At 38.1% G+C, this 18,569-nt stretch overlaps 1 protein-coding gene across 1 annotated transcript in view; it reads left to right on the top strand.

Moving 5' to 3' along the window:
- MCF2L2 (MCF.2 cell line derived transforming sequence-like 2) overlaps positions 1-18,569 on the top strand; it is a gene marked incomplete at both ends in the record, with an annotated part of 253,923 nt that overhangs the window by 215,440 nt on the left and 19,914 nt on the right. The window contains 3 exons of the mRNA XM_080804372.1: positions 4,531-4,746; positions 5,678-5,770; positions 5,943-6,021. Coding sequence (XP_080660498.1) covers positions 4,531-4,746; positions 5,678-5,770; positions 5,943-6,021 — 388 coding nt within the window. The remainder of the gene's footprint in view (positions 1-4,530; positions 4,747-5,677; positions 5,771-5,942; positions 6,022-18,569) is intronic.

Genomic DNA, 18,569 nt, shown 5'->3' with positions numbered 1-18,569 from the left:
CCTTGTCATTTTGTCCAGATAAGATTTGCTTTCTCCTGCTGTGGAATTCTGCTGTTCTTGGTGAGTGAAGTTGGTTTTGGATGGGTTTCTTGTTGATCTTCTGGGGGAGGGGCCTGTTATAGTGATTCTCAAGTGTCTTTGCCGCAGGCGGAATTGCACCGCCCTTGCCAGGGGCCGGGCTAAGTAATCCGCTCGGGTTTGCTTTCGGGAGCTTTTGTTCCCTGAGTGCTTTCTGTAGAGTTCCGGAGGACGGGAATGAAGATGGCGGCCTCCCAATCTCTCGTCCCGGAGGAGCCTAGAGCTTGGGGTTCCGCTCCTCAGCGCGCCTTCAGAGAAAAGCGCCCAACCGCCCCGCCTCCCTGGCCTGCGGTCGCGCCTTGAGGAAAGCAGTCAATTGCTGGAACCTGGAGAAAAGCGCCTGGTCGCTTCTGTCTCCGTGGCCTCCGGCCGCACTCCGAGCCCACCCAGTGTGCGACCGGCACAGGTAACCCCGGACTGAGAGCTCACTCCTCAGCTTTGTCGCTGTAGCCGGCTTCCCCGCTCTAATACCTGTGAGCTCTGTGGCACTCAGACACTCTGTGACCCCGTGGGACCTGGGGTTATGCTGACCCCGCCTGGGTTTCCCCCCGGTTTAGCCTCTGGAGCGATGTCTCCCAGTGGAGCAGACTTTTAAAAGTCCTGATTTTGTGCTCCGTTGCTCCGCTGCTTGCCGGGAGCTGGCCCCTCCCCCCGGGGTCTATCTTCCCGTTGCTTTGGATTCACTTCTCCGCAGGTCCTACCTTTCAGAAAGTGATCGATTTTCTGTTTCTAGAATTGTTGCTCTTCTTCTCTTCGATTTCCCGTTGGATTTGTAGGTGTTCACAATGGTTAGATAAGCTATCTAGCTGATCTCATGCTACCCGATGTTGTCTCAGCCTGCTACTTCTCCGCCATATTGACTCCTCCCCCTATTCCACTGTATTTATATACCATATCTTCTTATCCATTCATCTGTCATTGGACATCTGGTCTGTTTCCATAGTTTGTTTCCATAGTAGACATTGCTGCTATAAATACTGGGGTGCACATGCCCCTTTGGGGCACTACAGTTGTATCTTTGGGGTAAGTACCTAGTAGTGCAATTGTTAGGTCATAGGGTAGCTCTATTTTCAACTTTTTGAGGAACCTCTATACTGTTTTTTGGAGTGTCTGCAACACCTTGCATTCCCACCCACAGCATAAGAAAGTTGCCCTTTCTCTGCATCCTTCCCAACATCTGTCATTTCCTGACTTGTTCATTTTAGCCATTCTGACTGGTGTGAGGTGGTATCTCATTGTGGTTTTGGTTTGTATTTCCCTCAGGCCAAGTGATATTTACATTTTTTTCATGTGTCTGTTGGCCATTTGTATGTTTTCTTTGGAAAAATATCTGTTGTTCATGTCTTCTGCCCATTTCTTGGTTGGATTATTTGTTCTTTGGGGGTTGAGTTTTGTAAGTTCTTTATAGATTTTGAGTATTAGCCCTTTATCTGATAAGACATTTGCAAATATCTTCTCCCATTCTGTAGCTTGTCTTTTGGTTTTGTTGACTGTTTCCTTTGCTGTGCAAAAGCTTTTGGAGTCCCAATAGTTCATTTTTGCCTTTGTTTCTCTTGCCTTTGGAGACATGGCTAGCAAGAAGTCACAGAATTTCCTCCCTGTGTTCTCCTCTAGGATTTTGATGGATTCCTGTCTCACATTTAGATCTTCCATCCATTTTGAGTCTGTTTTTGTGTATGGTATACGGAAATGGGACAGTTTCATTCTTCTGCATGTGGCTAATTTTCCCAACACCGTTTGTTAAAGAGACTATATTTTTCTCATTGGATGTTCTTTCCTGCTTTGTCAAAGATTAGTTGACCATAGAGTTAAGGATCCATTTCTGGGCTCTCTATTCTGGCTTCTTTTAGAATTGCTTTTAACAGCTGTGATTTGAAGTGATGCCTCCAAATTCACCAAATGTGTTGTCAGAAACAGCTTTACCTAAAATCCATCTGTTTATCTATTCTGGGATGTGGTTGAGGATGGGCTCAGTATTTGACTTGGTGACTCTTTATGAGAACCAAGACCCATGAGAGAAATTTCTCTTGTATCTTATTAATAGGAATAGCTGTGCATTTTCTGAACAACTGGTTTAGGCATGTCTTTGGACATAATGTATAATACGACTCTCTGTGTTTCCTTCTATATTGCCCACTAGAAAGTCCTAGCCTGGTCTGCAGTAGGTTTATATGTCTTTATTATATGGCTTTTATGTATAACCTCTTCATCTCATTTTTTAAAATCTTTTTTCACCCTAAGTAATTGGTTATTTTCTGTCTGCCTATAATGTATATATTTTTATCATATAGATCAAATTTTTGAAATGAGGTGGAATATAAGTACATTTAAAATACAAACTACACAATTGGTGAAGCTATGGACTCAGGTCATGATCTCAGGGTCGTGGGATCAAGCCCCGTGTTGGGCTCTGTGCTCAGAGCCGAGTCTGATTGAGATTTTCTCTCCCTCTGCCTTTCTCACTCATTCTCTCTCTCTCTCTCTCTCAAATAAATAAATAAATCTTTTTAAAAAATAAAATAGAAACTACTGGTTATAGTTCATGTGGCAAATATTAAACACCAAGTTTTGCCAGTCAACTTGACAAAAATGTATTTCCTGCATTATTTATGTCTATCTAGTAGAAATTGAATGGGTTTAAAAGAGAATACAATCACTGAAGGATAGAGTGGCTCCTGGAAGGATGTGGATAAAGTGGTAAAACTTCTCAAGGTTCCTCCTGACCCCATTGCCCGTGTGTCTCAGAGCATGGTCAAACTGAGCCTGTGCAAACAAACCAGCAGTATCATACTTTTAGGAGAGCAGTTCTTATGGCTGGGGACTCTTTATTCCTCACGGAGGGGTTCATTCACCACAGTTCACACATGTAACTTTTACAAAGCATGAAGACAAAAACAGCACAGAAAATATGCCACAAGCACCATAGAAATAAATCGAGTTTATGCTCTTGAAGTTTTTATTTTAGAATTTCAGAAGTGCAGTAAATTATCTTTAAAACAATATTCACAGTTTGTTCAATATAAACAATAAATTATAAAAATGTCCAATTAGAAATAATGTACATACTTGTAGTATTAACTCAGAAATTGTAGGGATCTCAGCTAGACATAACTCAGGGAAATTTCTCTGTCCTGGTCCTGTTCACATACTTTTCTCCTTTTGGCATTTTCCTTCAGGGAAATAAATTCTTGATTATCTGCTTCAAGTGATCTAATGTTTAAAAAATGCCAGATAAAATACAACGTTCTTAGTTCATGTCACTCTACTACCCTTTGGAGAGAACTTGGAGAAGGCAGGGTCACTCATTTGGACTTTTAACCAGACATATGAGAAAGATGGGTTTGCTGGTGGAGGGATAGGCATAAAATGCACCCTGAAGCCAAATAAATTTTCTAAAAAATTTTGGCATTTGGGATTATCTTTGCACTCTCCACTTACTCTGAGAAATGCAAAGTTGAATGTCATTATTATTTTCTTTCTTTCTTTTTTTTTTTAAAGATTTTATTTATATATTTGACAGACACAAGTAGGCAGAGAGGCAGGCAGAGAGAGAGGAGGAAGCAGGCTCCCTGCCGAGCAGAGAGCCCAATGCGGGGCTCGATCCCAGGACTCTGGGATCATGACCTGAGCCGAAGGCAGAGGCTTTAATCCACTGAGCCACCCAGGCGCCCCTCATTATTATTTTCATTACAGTGTTATGAAGATTAGGTTATATGAAGCTTTTCATAACAAATTTCAGAACAGATCTCATGTTCTCAGGTGGTCATACCCAGAGCAGATGTTGGGATGCAGAGGGAGCACATGGATGATTATGGAAAAGGTCCATAATACAGCAAAAATTCTGTCTCTCCTGGACATACTTAAATGTTAATTTCTTGCGCTTTTATTTTTTTTTTATTTTTTTAAAAGATTTTATTTATTTATTTGAGAGAGAATGAGTGAGAGAGAGCTTGAGAGAGGAGAAGGTCAGAGGGAGAAGCAGACTTCCCTGAGGAGCTGGGAGCTCGATGCGGGACTCGATCCTGGAAGTCCGAGATCATGACCTGAGCCGAAAGCAGTCGCTCAACCAATTGAGCCACCCAGGCACCCAATTTCTTCACCTTTTAAAGTAGACTGTCATGTATCAAAAACAAAGAAGTGGAAATAGAATTTTGCTAGCTAAGATTAATTACAAAGGCCAAAATATCAGAATACCAGTATCTTTAGTTCAAGAATTTCTAACATGCTTTATGTTTATTACCTTACACAGATCTACATAACTGGATGGTGCCATGCTCAGTGAAGCTCACAAAATTATAGCTTTGATTTAGTGACAGATGAACCTGTTTGGCACTTTTTAAACTATCAACTTCAAATAAGCATACTTTAGAATTTGAAAGCAGACCCTCAAGATTTCTTTCCCTGTCAAGTAATGTAACAGCTTCTTTTCATGTATGTCTATCTTCCCCAAAGGATGATATCAAGAAACTGGGCAAGCTGTTGATGCATGGCTCTTTCAACGTCTGGACAGTTCACAAGGATCGTTATAAAATGAAGGATTTTATTCGATTTAAGCCCAGCCAGAGGCAAATCTATCTATTTGAAAGGGGAATCGTGTTCTGTAAGATTCGAATGGAGCCCAGTGACCAGGGTCTCACTCCTCATTACAGCTTTAAGAAATCTATGAAGGTAAAGGGATCCTGTTACATTGGAGAAGCAGCATGACCCTATGGAGGGGAAAATCGCTATCTTTATTTTACAGATAAGAAAATTGAAGCCTAGAGAGGAGAGGTTAACTTGCCAAATGCCACACAACAGAACTAGACTCCACACCCAGGCCTTTCTAACTCAAACGTCAGAACTTGTCATCAGTCACTGGACAGGGCCAGGGCTGGAATAAAGCTGCCTTTGTGCTAGATGGAGAACAGGGACCATATGGTAGCCTGTCCTGACAAACAAATTAAGAAAGTACCCTCTAGGCAGAGGGGTGAAAGATTTGATGATTAGAGCATGGACTGGATTTCGTCTCCGACTTGTCCTTCTAAACCACACATCTTTGCATACAAACATTGACAAAGACTCTGGAGGTCTAGGAACCCATGTCCATACCAAGCATCATCTCTAGCCTGTGTAGGAAATATTTTATACCTGGTGATGTGACTACCCCATCCCCACCCCCACACCACACGCATGTGCATACATGCAAACACATACACACATATTTGTGCTCTTGTGATTAAAGTTGTTAATTATTCATGGTAGCTTTTGTTATTTATGTTTCTTAATGGATACTAATTCAGTTACTATTATGCACAGATTCTTGAAATACTTAGGTGTTAAAGGAGAGATGATCTCTTTGCTTAAAGGTTGAGGGCACCAGCCTGTCATATAAAAAAGATGCAGTCTGTGTTGTCTCCTGAAAAAGAAAGGACAGAGGACACTGTCACACTATGCTTATGCTTTATGCTCCCCGGGGCCATTAACAGAGGGCAACAAAACACGTGGAAAGAAGACGGAAGAAGAGAGCTATCAAGGGTAGAAAGAAACAGAGTGGCTGACAGGGACAATTTTAAAATGAGAAAATGGTAGTACAGCAATTTTTCTTCTTTCCATACAATAGTTGGTGACACTGTCAATTCGCCAGCTTGGCAGGGGGAGCAGCCGAAAGTTTGAAATTGCTCACCAAAATGGACCGGAGAAATACATCCTGCAGGTAAAGTTCACGTCTTCCCCATAAGTGTCTGCTACTCTTTCCTGTGTTCCCATGACTTGGCAAGTGTTTCCTATCTCAATATTCCAGAGGTCACCCAGAGAATAAAAACCCTGTCCAGTTAATGCTCCAGGTGATCTGATATTCATTGTATCTTCTTATCTACCACTTGCAGGCAGCTTCAAAAGAAATCAGAGATTGTTGGTTTTCAGAAATAAGTAAATTACTGATGGAACAACAAAACAGTATTAAAGGTAAGGTTACCTTGCTAAATTTAGCCTGGGGACTTATACTGATTTCAACTTTGTGGTGGGTCTGCACACTGGGGATATTGTTGAAGGCAATGGCTGGCCAGGAAAAGAACTGTGGGCCCAATTTTCATGGTACCTGGAAGCACCTGTACTTGTTTTACATTGTGTGTGGGTTTTTTTGTGGTTGTGTGTGGATGTGTGCCTTTCAGCTAATTGCCAAGATCAACTTTCTCAACCCCAAGTCACAAAGCTACCCAAGATTATGTGAATGAGGATTTAAATGGCCAATACTGCTTTAAATGACCAATACTGCTTTCAGAAGCTGTACTGCTTTTTTTTTTTTTTAAAGCTGAGATATAATTAACATACCATAAAATGCACACTCTTAAAGTGTGCAATTCCATGGGTGTTAGTCTATTCACAGGGTTGTGCAGCCATCACCAGAACATTTTCATCACTCTCCCCGGCAAAAAAACCCGGTACCCATTAGCAGTCATTCCCCATCTTCTCCCTTCTCCCCTCTGCCCCTGGCAACCACTAATCTACTTTCTATCTGTGTGGATTTTCTTATTCTGGGCATTTTACATAAATGGGATCGTATAAAAAATTACACTTTCTGTCCTGTTTCACTTGGCATAATTTTTTCAGCGTTCATTGGTGTTGTGGCATGTCTCAGTACTTCATTCCTTCCCATGGTTGAAATTTGTATGGATATAGCATTTTTATTTATCTATTCATAAGTTGATGGATATTTGGGTGGTCTCCATTTTTTAGATACTATGAATAATGCTGCTGAGGGAACTTGTGTACAAGTTTTTGTGCGAACCTCTGAAAGAGTATGTATGTATATAAATAATAAATCAATGCTGGGCCATAGTCAATCTATGTTAATTTTCTGAGGAACTTCTGAATTGTTTTATAAATACTAGCACCATTTCTTCTTTGTACCCGCAGTGTATAAGTGTTCCATCTTCTCCCCTCTCTCACTAACACTTGTGATTGTCTTCCTCTTTTTCTCTTTCTCCTTCTTCTTCTTCTTACCACCCCAGTAGGTGTGAAGTGGTAGCTCATTGTGGTTTTGATTTGCATTTCCCTAATGCTGGTGATATTGAGCATCTTTTCTTGTGCTTATTGGCCATTTGTATATTTCCTTTGAAGAGACATCTATACAACTTCTTTGCCCATTTTTTAAATTAGATTATTCGTCTTTTTATGGTTGTTGTAAAAACTTATTTATATATTCTGGGTATTCGATTCATCAAATATATGATTAACAAATATTTTTTCCCATTCTGTGGGATGTCTTTTCATTTTCTTGGTGATGTCTTTTGAAGTACAAAAGTTTTTAACTTTGATGAAGTCTAATTTATCTGTTTTTTCTTTGGTTGCTTGTGTATTGGTGTCATATCTAAGAAACCATTGCCTAACCCAAGATTTACACCTGTGCTCTTCTTTAAAAATTTAGTTTTAACTCCTGGATCCATTTTGAGTTAATTTTTATATAAGACGTGAATTACGAATCTAAGTTTATTTTTCCATATATATGTATACATCCTGCTGTCCCTGAACCATTTGTTAAAAAGACTATTCTATTCTCCATTGGATGGTCTTGGCACTTGTTATGGACTCAAGTGGCATAACTATGTTTGTGTTCCCCTAAAATTCATTTGTTAGAACTTTACCCAATGGTAATACCCAATGGTATGAGAAAGTGAAGACTTTGGGAAGTAATTAGGAGTAGATGAAGTTATAAGAATAGTTCAGCCGTCATGAATAGGATTAATGCCTTTATAAGTGCCATGAGAGAACTTACTTCCTCTGTCTGCTCTCTGCTGTGATGAGGATATAATGAGAAGTCACCAATCTACAACCCAGAAGAGGATCCTCGCCAGAATTCAACCATGCTGGCACAGGATCTCAGACTTCCAAGCCTCCAGAACTGTGAGAAATAAATTTCTGTTGTATATAAGCTGTCCAGTCTGTGGTAATTTGTTACAGCAGCCCAAACTAAGACAGCACCCTTGTTGAAAATCAGTTGGCTATAGATATAGAATTCTTGGTTGACAGTCATTTTCTTTAAGCATTTTGAATATGTCATGTCATGTTCTGTTTTGTAGCTTCCATAGTTTCTGATAAGAAATCAACTATTAGTCTTATTGAAAATGTCTTGGGGCACCTGGGTCGCTAAGTTGGTTAAGTGTCCGACTCTTGATTTCAGCTCAGGTCATGATTTCAGGGTCATGATATCAATCTTGCATTGGGCTCCATGCTGTGCATGGAGCCTGCTTGGGATTCTCTCTCTCCCTCTGCTCTGCCCTTACCCCAGTGCATGTGTGTGCTCCCTCTAAAAAATACATATACAGGGGGCTCAGTTGGTTAAGCCTCTGCCTTAGGCTCAGGTCATGATCCCAGGATCCTGGGATCAAGTCCCACATCAGGCTCCCTGCTCCGTGGAGAGCCTGCTCCTCCTTCTCCTTCTGCCTGCTGCTCTGCCTACTTGTGCTATCTTTCTGTCAAATAAATAAATAAAATCTTTAAAAAATATATATATGTATGTAAAGATCAGAGATAAATTTTTTTTAAATGTCTTGCATGTGACAAGTTGCTTTTCTCTTGCTGCTTTCAGGTTCTTTATGTTTTGATAGTTTGATATGTCTAGATGTAACCCTCTTTGAATTTATATTTCTTGGAGTTTGTAGATAGATCATTTGGATATGGAGATTAGTGGTTTTCATCCAATTTAGGAAGTCTTCAACCATTATTTCTTTAAGTATTCTTTTAGCCCCTTTGTTTCTGTCTTCTGGGATTCCCATTCTGTCTATATTATATGCAATGGAGTCCTACAGGTCTTTATGGCTATGAAAATTCTATTTCATTCTTTTTCTTTCTCTTCCTCAAACTGGATAGTTTCAATTGACCTATATCTAAGTTCCCTGACTCTCTTCTGCCTGTTCAAGTTTGCTTTTGGGCCACTCTAGTGAATTTTTCATTTCAATTATTATACTTTTCAAGCCAGAATTTCTCTTGGCCCTTTCAAATATAATTTCTATTTTCTCAAAATGATGAGAGTTTCTTTTTTCTATGTATGGGTCATGCTTTCTTGTTTCTTTACATGGCGTATAATTTTTCTGTTAAAGACTGGACATTTATTTATTTTTTTAAAGATTTTATTTATTTATTTGACAGAGAGTGACACAGCAAAAGAGGGAGGAAGCAGGGGGAGTGGGAGAGGGAGAAGCAGGCTTCCCACTGATCAGGAAGCCTGATGGGGTATTGATCCCAGGACCCTGGGATCATGACCTGAGCTGAAGGCAGACACTTAACGACTGAGCCACCCAGGTGCCCCCAAATTGGACATTTAATAACATGATGTGGCAATTTTAGAAATCCAAGTATCCTCCATCTCCAGTGGTTTTTGTTGGTATTGTTTGTTGTTTTTATTGTTTGTTTGGTAATTTTTCCAGTCTTTGCCAGGAGCTTGTGTCGATATTGGGGTGCACTTTCAACACACCTTCAACACACAGCCAAGCAGGTGACAATTCCACCTTAGCCTTCACTTCCTGTTTGTTCAGAGCCCCAAGCTTTCTCCCCACTAGAGATGAGAGCATAAGGCCTTCTTAGATTTGTCCTGAAAATGCACACAGACTTGGGCATTTATACATGGTCTTCCAGATTCTCAGAAATATTTGGGAGCTTTTCAAAGCCACTATGGACCTCTCATTCCCAAGTTTTTCCTTTTAACTTTTGATTAGCCTATTTTTGCCTCAGCCGTTATCCAGTGCCTCAGGCAGCCAAGAAGTTAAACAATTACCTCTAGTAATTTTCTACAAATGCCCCAGGAGAGAAGGCTTTTCACACTGTGCTAGCTATGAATAGGTCTAATAAAGACAGCCTTGTAAGTAGAGTGTTCCAAGGAACCCCCAAACAAGTCAGATAATGCTAGTTCTCTGGGAATGAGACTTTGAACAAAATTTAACCCTGTTCTGCCCCCTCCTATGGCTGCCAGATTGCTAATTTTCACCGTGACTGCAGGCTGTTGATTTCTAAAGCTACCATCAAGAAGGAGGGGGTAGGTTGGGAACAGGGCAGCTAAAACACCACAAAGCTCACTGTTCATACCAAGATTCAGCCATTTCTCTTGAATAAGTGTTCTCCTTGTTGCTGTAAGCCTTTGCTTAATTTCTAGTGTTCTGAAAATATTGTTTCTGACTACTTTTGCCAGTTTTTTCTGTTTTCATGGAGGAGAGAATTTTTTGAAGGTTTTTTTTTCTATGCTATTTTCACAGGTATCACTTGCTGTATAGTTTTATTAATTAAGAATCATCTTTGAGTAGGTGTTGCCCTTTCACATTTGTTTTTTCAGTTGATCCTCATAGCAGTAGGGATAGTTGGTAGGAAAATCCACAAGCTGCATCAGTTGAGTTCAGATATTTCCTTCAGGTAATGTGAGGGCTAAGAAATGCTAGTCTTATGTGGAAAATTGATCTCCTATCATTTATACTGACAATGATTTGTGTGTTTGGTAAGGAAAATTGTGTAAATATGAAAAGATAAACTTTGTCCTCAGAGGCTTATCAGGAATGCAACCATTTCGCATTCTTTCTGTGTCTTCTCTATTAGTTGGACAGGAAGATAGAAGGGTGGGTATGCATGATGAGATGAGGAAAAAGATAAACTAAGAATTGTGACTGGAAAACCACCACATCAGTTTTCTGTCACAACAACTGAGTGATGTAAGTTCATTATTTAAACTATTGGCCTTTGCCAAGAAATAATAACTACATTGTATAGTTTATTTTAATTTATATAAAGGTAAGATGGGGAAACACTATGATTTACTCTTAATACTGTGCTAAATACACATTAAGGTAATTGAGTATGAATGCTCTGGAGGCATAGGACAGGAAGATGTAACAGCTCCAGCAGAAAAAGTTACTTCTTTTCCCCCGAAGCAACATTCTAGTCACAAGATTGTTCTAGAAATCTTTACCATAGTTTTGCAAAAGATGTTTTAAAGATAGCCTGCATTAGAATTACTTGCAGGGCTTGTAGATATCTGGGTCCTACCCTAGAACTGTGGAATTAGGGTAGCTAGGGTTAATGCCTTGAGATATGCATTTTATCTTAATAAAGTTTCTGGGCAGAGGCCTTAAACTATTTCTTAGAAGATTTTATTTATTTGTTTGAAAGACAGAGAGAGAGCAGGAGGAGGAGCAGAAGGAAAGGGACAAGCAGACTCTGCACTGGGCATGGAGCCCAAGGCAGAGCTCAATTCCAGGACCCTGAGATCATGACCTGAGCCAAACCAAGATTCGGATGCTTAACCAACTAAGCCACCCAGGTGCCTCAAACTATTATTTTTAAAACAACTGTATTGAGGTATAATTAACATAGTAAAGTGCACATATTTAAAGTATGCAACTTAATAAGTTTTGACACGTGTACACACCTGTGAAAGCATCACCACAATCAAGACAATGAACACTTCTATCACCCCCAAAAGTTTCCAAATGCCCCTTTGTATTACTTTTCTCCTGCCCTTCCCTTATCCCCCATTGCTTCCCAGGTGGTCACTGATCTTCTTTCTGTTACTATAGATTAGTTTGATTTTTTTTATGATTCCATACAGAGACTCACAGCATGTACTTTGTTTGGTCTGGTTTCTCTCACTCAGCGTAATTATTTGGAGATTCATTCCTGTTGGAGTGTGTAACAATAGTACATCCCTTTTAAGTGAAGTGTGGTATTCCATTGTTTGGATATAACCCAATTTCTTTATTCATTTACCTGTGAATGAATATTTCCACTTTCTTGGGCTATTTTGAATAATGCTGCTATTAATGTTCAAGTATGAGTTGTTCTTGTGGACATGCATTTTTGTTTCTTTTGGGTAAACACCTAAGAGTGTAATGGTTAGGCCATATGGCAGGTACATATTTACCTTTTTAAGAAGTTACTATTTTCCAAATTATTTATTCCCAGAGTAGTGTGGGAGAGTTTCACTGGCTCCACATTCCTCACCAAAACTTGCTGTTGTCAGTCTTTTAATTTTAAGCCAGCCTTATAATAGGTGTTGAATAGCATGTTATTGAGGTTTTAGTTTTCTTTTTCCTAGTGACTAATGGTTAAGTATCTTTTCATGTGCTTCTTTGCTATCCATATATCTTTTTTCGATGAAGTGTCCATTCAAATCTTTTGTTCATTGTTTTCTTATTCTTAAGTGTGGAGAGGTTTATTTTTATATACCATAGATATAGATCCTTTATTAGATTATGTTTTGCAAATATTTTCTTTTGGTGTGTGGCTTGTCTTTTCATAGTCTTAAGAGTATCTACTGGAGGTGCCTGGTTGGCTCAGTTTTAGGGTCTTTCAGGATTGGTGAGTTCAAAGCCCATGTTGGACATGGAGATTACTTAAATTTTTTTAAGAGTATCTTTTGAAGAACAGAAGATTTTAATTTTGATGAAATTCAAGTTTTAAAAAAATTTATGGATCATATTTTTGGTTTGTGCCTAAGAAATCTTTATCTAAGGTCACAAAGATTATCTCTGTAGTTTTAGAGTTAGGTCTCTAATCCATTTTGAGATTTTTGTTTGTTTTGGTAAATAGTGTGAAATGTGGATCAAAGTTCAGTTTTTTGTTTATTGCTGTCCAGTTATTCCATTACCATTTCGCCGGCTGACTATTTTATAAGTGAATCCATTTCTGGATGCTCTATTCTGTCCCATTGATCTATTTGTCTATCCTGACATCTTTACTATCTTGATTACTGTAGATTTATAATAAGCCTTAAAATCCAATCCTTTAACTTTGCTCTACCTTTTAAAAAATTATTTAAATTCCATTTAGTTAGCATATAGTGTAATATTAGTTTCAGGTGTTACAGTCTAGTGACTCAACACTTACGTGCGACAGCTGGTGGTCATCACAAGTGCCTTCCTTAATCCTCATCACCTATTTAACCCATTTTTCCCTACTTTCCCTCTGGCAACCATCACTTCATTCTCTGTAGTTAAGAGTCTGTTTATTGGTTTGCCCCCCCCCCCCCGCCTTTGCTCATTCTTTTATTTCTTAAATCCCACATATGAGTGAAATTCCATATATGAGTGAAATTGCATGACAAGTTATATTTGTCTTTCTCTGATGAACTTATTTCCCTCATTTCCCTCCAGCTCCATCCATGTCCTTGCAAATGGCAAGATCATGTTCTTTTTTATGGCTGAGTAATATTCCAGTGTGTGTGTGTGTGTGTGTGTGTGTGTGTGTGTGTATACATACATACTACCTCCTTTTTATCCATTCATCAGTTGATGGACATTTGTGCTCTCTATATAGTTTGGCTATTGTTGATAATGCTGCTCTAAACCTCGGGGTGCATATACCCCTTCCAATCTATATTTTTGTATCATCTGGGAAAATAGCTAGTAGTGTAATTTGTGAGTTGTAGGGTAGTTCTATCTTTAATTTTCTGAGGAACCTCCATATTGTTTTCCAGAATGACTGCACCAGTTTGCCTTCCCACCAACAGTGCAAGAAGGTTTCCCTTTCTCCACGTCCTCACCAACACCTGCTGTTTCTTGTGTTGTTGATTTGAGCTATTCTGACAGCTCTGAGATGATATCTCACTGTAGTTTTGATTTGCATTGCTCTGATAATGTGTGATGTTGAGCATTGTTTCATGTGCTTGTTGGAGATCTGTATGTCTTCTTTGGAAAAAATGTCTATTCATGTCTTCTGCCCATTTTTTAATTGGATTTTTTTTGGGGGTATTCAGTTTTATAAGTTCTTTATCTATTTTAGATACTAACCCTTTATCAGATATGTCATTTACAAATATCTTCTCCCATTTCTTAAGTTGCCTGTTAGTTTTGTTGGTTGTTTCCTTTACTGTGCACAAGCTTTTTATTTTGATGTTGCAATAGTTTATTTTTGCTTTTGTTTCCCTTGCCTCAGGGAACAGATGTAGAAAGAAGTTGTTGTAGCTGATGTCATAGAAGTTACTGCCTGTGCTCTCTTCTAGGATTTTTATGGTTCCAGGTCTCACATTTAAGTCCTTAATCCATTTTGAGTTTATTTTTGTGAATAATATAAGTGTTCAAGATTCATTCTTTTGCATGCTGCTGTCCAGTTCCAGTTTTTCCAGCACCATTTGTTGAAGAGACAGTCTTTCTCATTGGATATTCTTACCTGGTTTGTCAAAGATTAAATGACAGTATATTTGTGTGTTCATTTCTGGGCTTCTATTTTGTTCTATTGATCTATGTGTCTAGTTTTGTGCCAGGAACTTCTGTTTTGATTACTACAGCTTTGGTTTTGGTGCAATTATAAATAATAATGATTCCTTGATTTCTCTTTCTGCTGCTTCATTATTGGTGTATAGAAATGCCATGCAGCAACTTCTTGCTAGACATGTCTCCAAAGGCAAAGTAAACAAAAACAAAAATAAACTGTTGGGACTTCATCAAGATAAAAAGCTTCTGCACAGCAAAGGAGACAGTCAGAAGGCAAACTATAGAATAGGAAAAGATATTTGCAAATGTATTATCAGATAAAGGGCTAGTAATATGAAGAAATATGAAGAACTTATCAAACTCAACACCCAAAAAGCAAATAATCCAGTCAAGAAATAGGCAGAAGACATGAACAGACATTTCTCCAAAGGAGACATATGGCTGACTGAAAAAAATGCTCCACATCACTTCTCATCAGCGAAATACAAACCAAAAAACCACAATGAGATACCACCTTACACCAGTCAGAATGGCTAAAATTAAGAAGACAGGAAACAACAAATCTTGGTGAGGATGTGGAGAAAGGGGAACCCTCCTACATTGTTGGTGGGAATGCAAGCTGGTACAGCCACTCTGGAAAATGGTATGGAGGTTTCTTCAAGAAGTTAAAAATAGAGCTACCTTACAATTCAGCAATTGCGTTACTAGGTATTTACCTCAAAGATACAGGTGTGTTGAAGTGAAGGGCACCTGCACCCCAGTGTTTATGTCCACAATAACCAAACTGTGGAAGGAGCCGAGATGTCCTTCAACAGATGAATGGATAAAGAAGATGTGGTGTATATATACAATAGAATATCACTCAGCTATCAGAAAGGATGAATACTTACCATTTGCATTGATGTAGATGGAATTGGAGGGTATTATGTTAAATGAAGTAAGTCAGTTGGAGAAAGACGATTATCATATGGTTTCACTCATAAGTAGAATGTAAGAAACAGTGCAGAGGACCATAAGTGAAGGGAGGGAAAACTGAATGGAAAGGAATCAGAGAGGGAGACAAACGGTAAGAGACTCTTAATTATGGGAAACAAACTGAGGGTTGATGAAAGGGAGGTGGGTTGGGGGAAGGGGTTACTAGGTGATGGGCATTAAGGAGGGCACGTGTTGTGATGCGCGCTGGGTGTTATATGCAACTGATGAAATGCTGAACACTACATTTGAAACTAATAATGTACTATGTGTTGTGTTTAAATTGAATTTAAATTTTTAAAAAAGAGAGAGAAAAGAAGGGAAAAAAAGAAATACAACAGATTTCCATAGTTTGATTTTGTATTCTGTGACTTTACCAAATTCATTTTAGTTTCTAGCATTTTTTTTGGTGGAGTCTTTAGGTTTTCTATATATAATATCATATCATTTGTAAACAGTAAAAGTTCGACTTCTTCCCTGGCTATCCTATTTGGATCCCTTTTATTTCTTTTTGTTGTCTGCTTGCTGTGACTAGGTCTTCCAGTATTAGTTTGAATAAAAGTGGTGAGAGTAGACATCCTTGTCTTGGTCCTGACTGTAGAAGGAAAGCTCTCAGGTTTTCCTTATTTAGGATGATACTAACTGTGGGTTTTTCCATATATGGCCTTCATTATGTTGAGGTATGTTCCCTCTATCCCTGCTTTGTTGAAGGTTTTTGTCATGAATGGATGTGTACTTTGTCAAATGCTTTTTCTGTATTTAATAGAATGATCATATGGTTCTTATGCTTTTTTTTTTAAATTAAGGTGATGTATCATGTTGATTGATTTGTGAATACTGAAACCAGGAATCCTGCAACCTAGAAATAAATTCCACTTTATCATGGTGAATGATTCTTTTAATGTATTGTTAGATTTGGTTTGCTAATATTTTGTTGAGGATTTTTGCATCTATGTTCATCAGAGATATTGGTCTGTAGTTCTCTTTTATGTGTGTGTGTGGTATCTTTATCTGGTTTTGGTGTCAGGGTAATGCTGGCCTCAAAGGATGAATTGGGAAGCTTTCCTTCCTCTTTTATTTTTTGGAATAGTTTGAGAAGAATCTGTATTAACTCTTCTTTAAATGTTTGGAGAATTCTACAGATAGCTGTGAACCTATCTGGTCCTGGACTTTTCTTTGTTAGGAGTTTTTTTTATTACTGATTCAATTTCTTTGATGGTTATTGGTCTATTCAAGTTTTCTGTTTCTTCTTGTTTCAGTTTTGGTAATTTATATGTTTCTAGAAATTTATCCATTTCTTGTAGGTAGTCCAGTTTGTTGGCATATAATTTTCCATAATATTCTCTTATAGTTGTTTGTATTCAGTATTTGTATTGGTTGTTATTTTTCCTCTTTCATTTGTGATTTTATTTATTTGGGTCCTTTCTCTTTTTAATAACTCTGGCTAGAGGTTTATCAATTTTATTAATTTTTAAAGAACCAGCTCCTGGTTTCATTGATTTGTTCATTTATTTTTGTTTCTATACCATTTATTTCTGCTCTAATATTTATTATTTCCTTCCTTCTGCTGGCTGTATGCTCCATTTATTGTTCTTTTTATAGCTCCTTTAGGTATAAGATTAGGTTGTTTACTTGAGATTTTTATTGCTTCTTGAGGTAGGCCAGTATTGTTATGTACTTCCCTCTTGGACTGGTTTTGGTGTATCCCAAAGGTGTTGGACTGTTGTGTTTTCATTTTCATTTGTCTCCATTCATTTTTTAATTTCTTCTTTGATTTCCTGGTAGACTTGTTCATTGGTTAGTAGTATGTTGTTTAACCTGCATGTGTTTGTGGTCTTTCCAGATTTTTTCTTGTGGTTGACTTCTAGGTTCATAGCATTGTGGTCAGAAAAGTTGTATGGTATGACTTCAATCTTTTTGTATTTGTTGAGGCCTGTTTGTGACCTAATATGTGATATATTCTGGAGAATGTTCTATGTGCACTTGGAAAGAATGTATAGTCTGCTGTTTTAGGATGAAATATATCTGTTAAGTCCACTGGTCTGGTGTGTCATTCAAAGCCATTGTTTACTTCTTAATTTTCTGGTTAAATGATCTGTCCGTTGATGTAAGTGGAGTGTTAATATCTCCTACTATCATTGTATTATTATTGATTATTTCCTTTATGTTATAAATTGTTTTATATATTTGGGTGCTCCAATGTTGGGTGTATAAATATTTGTAATTGTTTTATCTTCTTGTAGGATTGTCCTCTTTATTATTATGTAGTGCCCCGCTTTGTCTCTTGTTAGAGCCTTTGTTTTAAAGTCCAGTTTGTCTAGGGCACCCAGGTGTCTCAGTCAGTTAAGCATCTGACTCTTGATCTCAGCTCAGATCTTGATCTCAGGGTCGTGAGTTCAAGTCCTGCATTGGGTTCCACACTGGCATAGAGCCTACTTAAAAAACAAACTACGTTTGTCCAGTATAAGTATGCTACTCCAGATTTCTTTTTACATCCATTTGCACGATATGTGTTTTCCAAACCCTCACCTTCAATCTACATGTGTCTTTAGGTCTAAAATGAGTCTCTTGTAGGCAACACAACATGGGGCTTGTTTTTTTTTTTTTTTAATCCATTCTGATACCCTATGTCTTTTGATTGGAGCATTTAGTCCATTTACATTCACAGTAACGATTGATATGTATTTATTGCCATTGGATTACTTGTTCTGTGGTTGTTTCTGAAGATTTTCTCTGATCCTTGAATACTTTTCTCTCTTTCATGTTTTGCTGATTTTCTTTAGTGATATATTTGGACTTATTTCTCTTTATTCTTTGCATGTTTATCAGTATTTTTTGATATATGGTGACCATTAGGTTTGTATATAACTTCTTCTGAAAATAGCAGTCTATATTAAGTTGATGGTTGTTCAAATTTGAACCCATTCTTTTCTCCTCTCCTCCCCATGTTTTAAGCATAGTTATTATCTTTTATTTCCTTTTTTGTGAGTTCCTTGACTGATCTTTACAGAAAAATTCATTTTTTTACTGATTTTGTGTTTCCTGGCTTTCTATTGTCATTTTTGTTCTCTCCTTTCCACTCAAAGAGTCCCTTTTAATATTTCTTTCAGGACTGGTTTAGTGGTCACAAGCTCCTTTAGTTTTTGTTTGTCTGGGAAACTCTTTATCTCTCCTTCTATTATGAATGATAGCCTTGCTGGATAGAATATTCTTGGTTGCAGATTTTTCCCATTTAGTTCTTTGAATATATCATGCCACTCCCTCCTGGCTTGCCAAGTTTCTGTTGAAAAATCTCCAGTTAGCCTTATGGGTTTTCCTTTATAAATTAATGAATTCATTTGCTGCTTT

This window comes from Martes martes (assembly GCF_963455335.1).
Source record: "Martes martes genome assembly, chromosome: 1".
In the NCBI taxonomy this organism is placed as follows: domain Eukaryota; kingdom Metazoa; phylum Chordata; class Mammalia; order Carnivora; family Mustelidae; genus Martes; species Martes martes.
The sequence above is the reverse complement of the archived record's forward strand: the minus strand, read 5'-3'. Positions and strand labels throughout refer to the sequence as shown.